Source organism: Cydia fagiglandana, chromosome 23 (assembly GCF_963556715.1).
Source record: "Cydia fagiglandana chromosome 23, ilCydFagi1.1, whole genome shotgun sequence".
NCBI classification, from domain to species: Eukaryota; Metazoa; Arthropoda; class Insecta; order Lepidoptera; family Tortricidae; genus Cydia; species Cydia fagiglandana.
The window spans coordinates 9880347-9892579 of record NC_085954.1 but is presented as its reverse complement, the minus strand read 5'-3'; the positions used below and the strand labels follow the sequence as shown (position 1 = coordinate 9892579).

Genomic DNA, 12233 nt, shown 5'->3' with positions numbered 1-12233 from the left:
GTTGCGCGCCCTCGTCTTCGCTGAGCGTCATGTTGGCGCCACCATCAAGCCGTAGGGCACGGTTTTGACCCGCGAGCCGTGTGTCGGACAGCCTTGCCGCGGTCCGACGACCCCAAGGTCTCATCGCGCGGGTCCTTCTTGCGGAACTTCCGAGCGCCGCGGGTTGTTCTCGCCCGGGCTTGCCAAAGCCGGAGCTTGAGGAACGCCCGTCGCCCACCGTCAGCGATCCGCCTGCTGCGTTAAATACCAGCGGGCCTGTGGATGATAGCTACGTTCGGTACCCGTGAGTGCACTAGACTTTTATCCTAGGTTTTGGCCAAAACTCCGCGTCTCGTCCGTCTCGCGACCGTAGAGTAAGGTTTACTATAGTGTCACCCCATAACCGCCGACAGTTTAGAGAAACCGATTGTATTTTGAGCAGCGCCCGCCCTAAAGCGGAGTGCATTGTAAGTAGTTAGCGAAGTGTATTAAATTGCATGTCAAATATTTGGTTTTATCTTTTCAATATCCTACCAAGTTCCCATTAACCAGGTTAGAGTAACAAGAGGACCCTTGTACTCCAATAGTCCAATGTTTTACTGCGGATCTTATCCGAGGCATCACTCCCATTAATTATTTAAACATTTAAAACCTTATTATTTTTTATTCACTACAACACACTTTAGAATCTAATTATTTTTTATTCACGACAATGGCGCCCGAAGAAAGCTTAAATTAAATATATAGCCTGGTTATTGTGAGCTTGGGAAGTGATAACATAAATTTATAAAATTTTTGTCATTTAAAAAAACTTAATATTTAAAAAATTGAGTGAAATTATTTGTTTTAAAAATATAATATTAATTAATTTGTGAGTTTACTTGTGACAGGGTAGCAAATTCATCAATTATTACAATTATTATTAGGCTACACTATGACTAATTAGCATAGCGCTCAGCCACATATAATTTTTTCACCATGCTCCATTTGAGAGGTAGGTAATTTATTTTAACACTTCCTCTATAAAGTGAAGTGTTACCAATTTATTATACTTTATTACATACCCTGACACAAGCAAACCATTTTTTTTCTACCGACATGCCGGACGGGGAAGGAGAGGAATTTTATGAAGTAGGAGGGGGGGGATACCTTATCTACCCATCCCTACCCGTGCCTAATGCCTCATTGTTTAATACGCGACCATGGGGTGCCGCGTTAGACAACCCATTTCAAAAGTATTAAAATATTTATTCATTTTTATTTCTCAAACCAACTCAAACTTTTCATTCCGGTGACTTAGTATGATAGACGAGACACTCTAAATTCTATTGTTTTTGACTTATTCAGTTCTAAATAGAACTATTTTATAGAACTTAAATGTTCATATTAGTTGTTTTTGTTTTTTTGAAATTTGAGGAAATTGGTCTTAGAATCAACCTCAATTTCGGCTATCTTAACATAGCATTTTTTTAAAGTTCTGCTGAAACATGCACCATTTGTATTCGCTAAAGGTAGGGACATGTTGTTGAACGGCATGCTGCATTCCATTTGGAGTAGTATTCCTGATTCGTCACATAACCTCAGAATTTCCGACTGCTAGAGCAAACCGCTTTGTAGTTAAGGTAATCTGAAAAAAATCAGTTACCATTTAATTTTAGAGCATTGGTTCAGTGACATTATGCTCAATATTATACTTTACAAGGTGTATTTTCAAGTTAGTAACTTATTTTTTTATTTGGGTGAACTCAGGTAACAACCCATTTTTTTTGAGTACGCGTACCTCCTTGACTCACTTGGTCAAGATTTTTTTTCAAGCGTTTCTAGGGAAACCAAATTTTTTTGTGACTACACACCCTAAGGGTCCAGGGTGATGTAATTATATTAGATATAATTCACTGACTTAGACATGAAAAAGAAAACCAAGTTTTTTTTTTTCACTTAGTGTAAGCCCACTGGCTACACATTGGGATTTGACTTGAGTGTGAGCTACAAGTTAGCCTCCACTATTGTATTGGATAATCTGTAGATATAAATTAGCAACTAGTTCCCACATTACATTAAGGTACTAGTAAGTTAATTTTGTACTCATAGGCATGTACATAGTAGGGCATGCCATATTAAAACTTAATTCTTAATATTGCATTATGTATATAACTACATGTAATATACTAATTAATTAGAATAAATTAGCCTAATCAAAGATAACTAATATTTTTGTTAGCATTAAAAGATATCAATTAGCCTCAAAATGAGAGTTAGCTCATTATTAACTATAGCGACTACATTATACAACTTAAGACTATTTCAAAGGAAATCTAGGTTATATTTTTTAGTTGAGTAGCAGAAACCACAGTGTGGTGGCCACACGCTGTGATTTCTAATGTCAAACGACAATAAATATGGAGCGCATGTATATGTCCGCATGTATAGTTAACGTCCTACTGGACCAGATGATTTTTTGGGAAAAGATTTTTTTTTCTCCGGTTACCCCGGCTGCCTCGGTTAACCGGTGCTTAACCTCTTTGCCGAGAGAGGGGATATTGTAGCGATGCTACATAATTTCCTATACCAAACAGGTACTTTCTCATACAATGTGACCTGTACAACATTAGTGTCGCATTTTGGACAAAATAACATACACCAGAGTATGACACTTATGTAAAACTATAATGTACCTTCTCAGCTGTAGGTTGATTAGCATATCCTGCCTCCTGGTTAACTGGTTTCGAAGAAACAAGTCTAAAGAGTATGCCACTCGAACGGAACTTGTCACCCAGATTGTGTAGAGGTTGTTGAACCAAACCTGGCTTCACGTATATCAAAATGATCCTCGTGATATATCCTAACTGCCCAAGTAGGTCACATCCTAATTTAATTTGTATTTTAGAATCATTTATGAAATTATATAAAAACATAAAAAAGACTTTCGTTGGGTAGTCGTAAGCGTGACAGCCCGGTGACAGCTAAGAATATAGGCGTTTTGTTCAGGCATAAGCAAGGATATATTCCAAAGGAAACAAAGTAGAAACGTACGATAAAAATATAATTATTAGTAATTATTATTAACCACTTAAAATATTACAAGTATTAATGAGCATTGATATTTTTCGAGAACCATTTGATTTAGAAAAGATTTAAGTTGGTTTGACGTTTAATGTGTTGATGTGAATCGAAACGCAACGTGTCCGGGAGGAGATGATTTCGAACTGTCACTTCACTTGGGGGGTTGGAATTGGCTCGCTAGCATTGATATCGCTCCTAATCATGTAAAGGTTGAAATAAACCATTTTCGTCTCCTTCCGCCGCCTGGCTCGGCCAGGGGGGAGATTGGGATGTTAAGTTGCGTGTATCGCCGAGTGTGTGTTGTGCGCGAAAAGTGCGCAAGCTACCGTGTGCGTTCCACGTCATCGGCGAGCGCAAGCGTGGCCGATGGCCGTGTTTCCCCGAGCGTCGTTGCGCGCCCTCGTCTTCGCTGAGCGTCATGTTGGCGCCACCATCAAGCCGTAGGGCACGGTTTTGACCCGCGAGCCGTGTGTCGGACAGCCTTGCCGCGGTCCGACGACCCCAAGGTCTCATCGCGCGGGTCCTTCTTGCGGAACTTCCGAGCGCCGCGGGTTGTTCTCGCCCGGGCTTGCCAAAGCCGGAGCTTGAGGAACGCCCGTCGCCCACCGTCAGCGATCCGCCTGCTGCGTTAAATACCAGCGGGCCTGTGGATGATAGCTACGTTCGGTACCCGTGAGTGCACTAGACTTTTATCCTAGGTTTTGGCCAAAACTCCGCGTCTCGTCCGTCTCGCGACCGTAGAGTAAGGTTTACTATAGTGTCACCCCATAACCGCCGACAGTTTAGAGAAACCGATTGTATTTTGAGCAGCGCCCGCCCTAAAGCGGAGTGCATTGTAAGTAGTTAGCGAAGTGTATTAAATTGCATGTCAAATATTTGGTTTTATCTTTTCAATATCCTACCAAGTTCCCATTAACCAGGTTAGAGTAACAAGAGGACCCTTGTACTCCAATAGTCCAATGTTTTACTGCGGATCTTATCCGAGGCATCACTCCCATTAATTATTTAAACATTTAAAACCTTATTATTTTTTATTCACTACAACACACTTTAGAATCTAATTATTTTTTATTCACGACATCATTAATCTTTTTCCGATCATAATTTCAACCAACTATTTATGAATACTCTAACTTCTGACTTCAAGTACCTATAATATATACTTGGCCAAGCAGATCTTGTCAGTAGAAAAAGGCGGCAAATTTGAAAAATGTAGGCGCGAAGGGATATAGTCTCATAGAAAAATTTAATTTCGCGCCTTTTTCTAGTGACAAGATTTGCTTGACCATCTATCTAGACACGCGGCAGCGTGTCAAGCCAAGTTCAAGCAAAGGAACTGGCTAGCCAGCGCCGAGTGTAATATTACACGAACCACTTGGTGCCACTTTTGACCCTTCTATAACTCAAAACATCTTTGACGTAAACACATAAAACTACGTGTGTTTAATTATATCCATAAGGATATCTAGAAGCCCAAATTTCATGAAGCTAGCTCAAACGGTTATAAAGGTATGAAGGTCAAAAAGTCGTAAATTTTAAGACTGACTTATGACTTATAGTACCTAAACCTAACCTACTTCCAGATGACCTAGAAGGATGAAATTTGGAATCCAGCTTGGTTATTGTGTGTAACCGTAGGAAAAAATCTAAAAATAAAATAAAGTTAAAAAATAGGGGGGGTCCCCATACAAAAAAACCACTTTTTATTGGGACTGACATATAAGTACCTAAACCTAACCTACTTCCAGATGACCTAGAAGGATGAAATTTGGAATCCAGCTCGGTTATTGTGTGTAACCGTAGGAAAAAATCTAAAAATAAAATAAAGTTTAAAAATAGGGGGGGTCCCCATACAAAAAAACCATTTTTTATTGGGACTGACATATAAGTACCTAAACCTAACCTACTTCCAGATGACCTAGAAGGATGAAATTTGGAATCCAGCTCGGTTATTGTGTGTAAGCGTAGGAAAAAATCTAAAAATAAAAAAAAAGTTAAAAAATAGGGGGGGTCCCCATACAAAAAAATATTTTTTTATTGTAGCGTTGGAACCGTTACAAGCAGATATTTGAAACTACCCCAATATATGTATTATTATATTTGCTATATTAAAATAAAGTTTAGTCAAAAAATAAGTGGTGTCCCCATACAAAAAACTTGTAATACGCTCTAAACAACCGGCCAACGGTGTGTTGTCGGCGGCGCGCGGCACCATATAATTATACAAAGAACAGAAGTAAAAACCGGGCAAGTGCGAGTCTGACTCGCGCGCGAAGGGTTCCGTACCATAAAGCAACAAAAAAAACAAAAAAAAGCAAAAAAAAACGGTCACCCATCCAAGTACTGACCCCTCCCGACGTTGCTTAACTTTGGTCAAAAATCACGTTTGTTGTATGGGAGCCCCATTTAAATCTTTATTTTATTCTGTTTTTAGTATTTGTTGTTATAGCGGCAACAGAAATACATCATCTGTGAACATTTCAACTGTCTAGCTATCACGGTTCGTGAGATACAGCCTGGTGACAGACGGACGGACGGACGGACGGACAGCGAAGTCTTAGTAATAGGGTCCCGTTTTACCCTTTGGGTACGGAACCCTAAAAACCATACAGCGGAAACACAAGAAAAAACATTAAATCTCAATACCTGCCTAGTTTTCTTTACAAAAAGTATTGATATCCCACCAAAAACATAAATGTAAAAAAGGAGAGCCAAGTTCAATACAAAAATTATGCTTGGCTGTGGGGCTCGCCGCAAAAAGAATGGAGATCTAAATGAGTGCCACTGCCAAGTTCTATGCAAAATCCAAATATGTATTTATAGGAACAAAATAACATTATAAACAAGTATTAAACTCTATTTCTTTGCTTTATTGGATACCTATAACAATTGCTATTATTTAAAAAAATGTGAGATCTTAAAGTAGGTTAGATTTGGCTTGGCCAGGTTTTATCAGAATTACAATATATATAAAATGATTGATATAATGAAAACTGGCCAAGTCAAATCTAACCTACTTTAAGATCTCACATTTTTTTAAATAACAGCAATTGTTATAGGTATCCAATAAAGCAAAGAAATAGAGTTTAATACTTGTTTATAATGTTATTTTGTTCCTATAAATACATATTTGGATTTTGCATAGAACTTGGCAGTGGCACTCATTTAGATCTCCATTCTTTTTGCGGCGAGCCCCACAGCCAAGCATAATTTTTGTATTGAACTTGGCTCTCCTTTTTTACATTTATGTTTTTGGTGGGATATGTTATACTTGAACAAACTATTTTATTTTCGTTTTTTTTTAATTCTTTAATCCTTATTATTGTCGTAATTTATTAACCTGTCTATTATTTTAATGCGCAATTGTTAAAAAAGTGGGATGCTGGTTGGTCGTGTAGTCAATTAGATAATCGAAATAAGCCCTTATAATAGTTATAATATGTAAGTATCTCGTTCACATACAGATTATGACAATATTATAAATTCTATTTTATGTATAGCTAAAGCTACCTACAGACAGACTTGACTAGTGGTTTTCATTCATCAAGCATTATGTTTTGTGGTTTATTGTGAATCATCGCTCAAAATCTTACGTAAATTTGTTAATGAGTGGTTTACCATTGTAATTTTCTTTGCTAAATCTAAGACGTATGTATGTAGTTCTTTGTTCCGAAGACGTAAGGTTACTGTTCACATAACTTCATTTGTTTTGGCAATCACTACCGTAATCAACTAATCATTGTAATCAATCATAGACTTTCTTTTGTTATTTGTGTAGCGAAATGTTTGTTATAAGTTACGAGTGAATACCGTACTTTTAACACGAGAGTGAGACTTCTATTTACTATTTATGTAATGATTGTTACTGTTTTATTGGAATTTGTTAAGTCAGGTTTGTTTACTATCTAATAGTCACGTTTGTAGGTACAATTGACGACCATTACGACTTATGACTTCGCTTGCACAAAGAATTTACGGTCGCGCAATAAAACATGAGTAGGTACTTAAGTATTTGTTTAGATTTGTACGCTTTTAATACGGTATTAAGTTGACCATTGGTAAAATGTGTACTTTCATCAATGGTCAAGTCAGTTTTTGTCAGTGTGACAAAAAATCTGTGTGTGTATAAAATCTGAAATCAATGTGAAATACCTGTCACCACCGCTGCTTTCTGGGCATCCACTGTTTAAATTTAAGAGGAACCTCGACACGAGAGAAGAAGAGAAGAAGAATGTGAAATACCAAAAGTAGGTGACAATTTATGATATGGCTACACGGTCCATCTTACTAGCACAAATTTAAATTCGCACGCACGTACGTTAAGACCGCGTAACGTATTGTGCATAAACGCAAATCAGTTAGGTACGCACGCTGGTTACTCTCATGTGGACACAGTTTAGTCCACCATTTTTGCTATATAGATCGTGTATCGTGTACCCGTACCCTTATTTTATCCTTTTAACGGACATATGGGAAATTAAGCAAAATTGAACCAAATCACTTTGAAATAAAGTGCAAAATAATTGCGGGAAATATATTCCCTATGCCTTAGGTTATAGGTACATACCTTTGTCCTGAGCTTTAGGCTGGAACTCTCTCGTTGAACTTCTAGACTTCGTGAGCCTGTTCAGCACCGCCTGCCTCGTGGGCTCCGATATCCTCCTACTCTGATGTCCGACTGGCTTCTGTACTTCCCTCGGTTCTGACGCCCTCATTCTTTCTTTATTCGTTACTCGAACTGAATTCCTAACCAATCCCGGCCCGAATTTTCTGTGCATCTCTGGAGTATTTGGACATTTTGGAGAATTCGCTGGCGCGATCGATTTTAGATCAGGAGAATCGATTCTACCACGATGCGTGCGTTTGTACCTATCTTGGGATTTCTCATAAGATCCGTTGTCAGACTCATCGGATAGATAGTCTTTGTATTCCTCTGAATGTCCGCTCGATCTTCTAGAGGTTATCCTCTGCGGATCCAAATAGTTGTTATTCTTATTAACGGTGTTGAACGAGCTTGATCGTTTTATAGAAGAGCCGAACGGAGCGTAGTTAGTATAGCCAGGTTTTTTCCCGTCGCTCGCTACCCTCTGATGTTTCTTGTCGCCCTGGTAACGGGTATCGATCCTCGGATATGCTTCAGCATTGTTCTTCAGTACCGTCTTGAGACAAACTAGATTTGCGTTGCTGTTATCAGTGTTAAAGTAATCCGGGCCGTCTAGAGATTTGTTCCTAACGTGTTTTCTATGGGGTGAAAGAATCGCGTCGACATCGTATTGCGGACGGTTGGATATAGTTTTATCATCAGAACTGTTGCTTAACAAACCTCTTTCTGAGGAAGGACTGTTCATATTAGAATCTCGTTTCCTTTTATCCGTGTCTAAAGATCTTGAGGCGCTGTTGAGTAAAATTTTTGTGCTTTCTGGAATTTTGGCTGAGCCAGTAATAATGTAATTTCCCGGACTTCTCAAAGGACTGTTATCCCCTGAAGTATCTTTTCTCCGTAGCCTGTAGTTGAGTGAGTTGGAGCGGCTTAGCTGCGAGACTGGAAGACGGGAGATGGCGGTCTTCTCGCTGATGAGGCTGGAGGTGAGTAGGGGGGGAATGGTGGGGCGCGAGTTGAGCTTGGCTTGTAGGTTGGTGATGGCGTTTTGCGTTTTGAGGAGGTACGTCCCGGTGTCTTGGACTGGGATGAGATCCTGTAACAATAAGAAAAAAAACATTTAATTCATCATCATCGTCATCTTCCTCGCGTTGTCCCGGCATTTTGCCACGGCTCATGGGAGCCTGAGGTCCGCTTGGCAACTAATCCCAAGAATTGGCGTAGGCACTAGTCTTTACGAAAGCGACTGCCTTCTGACCTTCCAACCCAGAGGGTAAACTAGGCCTTATTGGGTTAGTCCGGTTTCCTCAAATTTAAATCATATGCCTCTAAAAGAAACACGTTATTCTCCGCTAAGTTAACAATTTTTTAAATCACCTATTAATTTTTGACAACTAACTTCTGCCCGCGACTTCGTCTGCGTGGATTGATAAAAACTATCCTATGTCCTTCTCGGGCCTCAAACTAAGTCCATGAAACATTTCACCTGAATCGGGTCAGCTGACTAACTGAAAAGGTAACAAACACACAGAAGACAGTTACTTTCGCATTTATAATATTATTTGTAGAGATTAACCGTTTTCAAATAGTATTGAAAATCCACGAAAGTTCACATTTATTTAAGGATGACACGATACGAGTAGACCAGGCCGTGCCCGGGCCGAGGCGTCGGACTTGTCATTTTCTATGACGCCTGATCGGTGATCACGTGGTGCTTCCCATAGAATACGAAGCCGGAAGCTCCGGCCCGTACCCGGTTCGGTCTAGCGTGAATCATCCTCACATTTATGCCACGATTGACGCGCTCATCCCCCACCACAGAGCCAATTATATGAACTAGGTGCCAATGGAACGTCAAAACACTTTTAAAGAGCGATTGAATAATATGTTATTATATCAAATGATCAGTATATTTAATATTCGCATCAAAACAAATCCAAGCCATCACGTAAGTAGATAACGGTCATAATATTTAACTGCAGTGAATGGCATTAATATTTAAACGGCCATTGTTCTGAACCACAGATAACCATCGACAAGAGATTGTCTATGGAACGTTGTCATAATTACAATTAGTAGAAGACAAGAAGCTTGTTACGTTTTAAGGAAACATAATATGTTGTTGTTTACTTAGCATAGTCAGTTATATCGGAGCGGTCGAGGTGCTCGAGCGACGTTGTTATTATGATATTTGTGAACACTTCACTCCCATTATATAGGTACACGGTGGCAAAAGAAAGCATTTCCGTTGCCAGGGAGTTTTTCGGAACATACCGAGCAACTTTTACTATGGGACCAATCCCGAAATCGCGACAACAGGAATGCAGTTATTTTTTAGCCACTCTGTATATCTATAAGCACAAATAAAAAAAATATCCCACAATTTTCCTGAAATATCCGCCTAGTGCAAGTTACATAAGTCGATACAATTTATTTCAGTGCTCCGAGATGCCTCCGACGTCCGTTACTGTCTAGCGCCGGACAGACAGACGGCACAACAATGCACTTCTGTTATGTAACTCCGTTTGTTGAGAGAGAAAATAAAATGCATTTTAGGCCTAAAGTAGCTATTAGGTATATTAAATATTATATCTTCTAAGAATTAGTTTTTAGGGTTCCGTACCCAAAGGGTAAAATGGGACCCTATTACTAAGACTTCGCTGTCCGTCCGTCCGTCCGTCCGTCCGTCTGTCACCAGGCTGTATTTCACGAACCGTGATAGCTAGACAGTTGAAATTTTCACAGATGATGTAATTCCGTTGCCGCTATAACAACAAATACTAAAAACAGAATAAAATAAAGATTTAAATGGGGCTCCCATACAACAAACGTGATTTTTGACCAAACGTCGGGAGTGGTCAGTACTTGGATGGGTGACCGTTTTTTTTGCTTTTTTTTGTTTTTTTTTTTTTGCATTATGGTACGGAACACTTCGTGCGCGAGTCCGACTCGCACTTGCCCGGTTTTTTTATTCCTTTAGTTATCTTTCCTAATCAGTTTTGGGTTATAAAATTAGTAATATTTCTTATGTCAAGAATATTTTAATAAAATATTAATAATAGGTACTTAATATGATTTGCCGATTTTGTTGAAAAAATGTGACGTCACACCAGGGGGGAGGGGTTTGCCAAATGTGACCAAGTGTGACAAGGATGGGGAGGGGTCAAAATACCTAGAAATTTGTGTGACGTAATTAATCCCCTTAGGTATATTATATCTTCTAAGAGTTAGTTTTTTTACAAGCCTTTATTTAACTTGCAATGTACCTATGTATGTTCGCGTCAAATCTTATTTGATATATCTGATGGGATGTACACATGATACTAGTAATACCAACCCAAAGGTAGGTACAGTCGCCATCAGATATATCGGAGCAGCTCATCATCATCATCATAATTTAGAAGCTTTGCTCTTGTCGGTGGAGTAATCGCCACTCATTTCTTTCTTATGCCAGTCTTTTAATTTCCTCATAGGACGCATTATTTTTTATTTGGATATATCGGAGCGGCTTATGTGTACATAAATATCTAAACAAAGCGTTTATTATTAAGATAAAAATAATAAATATTCGTCCTGTATAAACATCATTACATCACACTCACCATTCACGTCCGTCTGTATGTTAGGACATTTTTTACAAAGATTGTAAAAACTTCTGCTTTGAAGCATTGACCTGTTTAATTTCACCACAATAATAATTTGTAATTCTAAACTCGCTTGCAAGAAATATTTTTTACGTAGCCTAATTAAATGTAAACTTCATAAGCAATTAATGCGAGGTGTTAATTAGTCGTTTACCGCATCGCGTCCGTAATAAGTGGTTTGTGACCAGAATAGCATTTTAGCATTTTCCACTGCCGTGGGGTGTGAATTCTGTAAGCCGCATTATACTAAAATGAATTCTGTTTATAGGTGAATAGAATTCATTTTTAGTTTAGAGCGGCCAGTTACTAAAAGTGGCCAGTTACTGGCGAATTACCCTAAATGTAAAGTATTCGTAAACGTTGTATATAGTATATTTAGCTCGGCCTTGTTTCGTACTGGACAAAATGGCGACAATCACCCGGAAACCTTTTACTCAATGCTCATTGGATTCTAACAAAACTATTTAGGTATTATAGTTTAAAAAGCAGGTAAAAAAGAATCAAGTATATCGTTGGATATTTAATAAATACGTTTTTAACTCCATGTGTTTCAAAATATTCATTGTTGGTAGGTATTTTGTAGTTGGAAAAGCACCAAATTTATTACGTACCAATAAGACAAATAAAATTTAATAACTTATGAACTAAATATATGTATGAATAAAATAAAACGAAATTAAAACTATCAACCCTAATTATATCTAAAATTCAACAAGCAATATAAAAACTACTGAAAGAGGTCTCCCGTCGCAAAGGTTAGCAATAGCAATGTATCGAATATTGCATGCAAGTTCATGAACCGCCTAAATGAGGTTTCTTAAGGATGATTTTGATGAGTAATAGCGCAGTTTATTTATTGCTAAAAGAAACACAATAGGCGGTAAAAACGTTAATGAAATTTAAGTTATTTTTATTGACATTTAATTCCATATTATAGAACTCGATGG

The 12233-nt window shown here is 38.4% G+C and overlaps 1 protein-coding gene across 1 annotated transcript in view; it reads right to left on the bottom strand.

Annotated features, from left to right (window-relative positions):
• Positions 1–12233, bottom strand: part of LOC134675920 (uncharacterized) — a 92082-nt gene that overhangs the window by 14635 nt on the left and 65214 nt on the right. Inside the window, exon 3 of the mRNA XM_063534265.1 lies at positions 7610–8738. Coding sequence (XP_063390335.1) covers positions 7610–8738 — 1129 coding nt within the window. The remainder of the gene's footprint in view (positions 1–7609; positions 8739–12233) is intronic.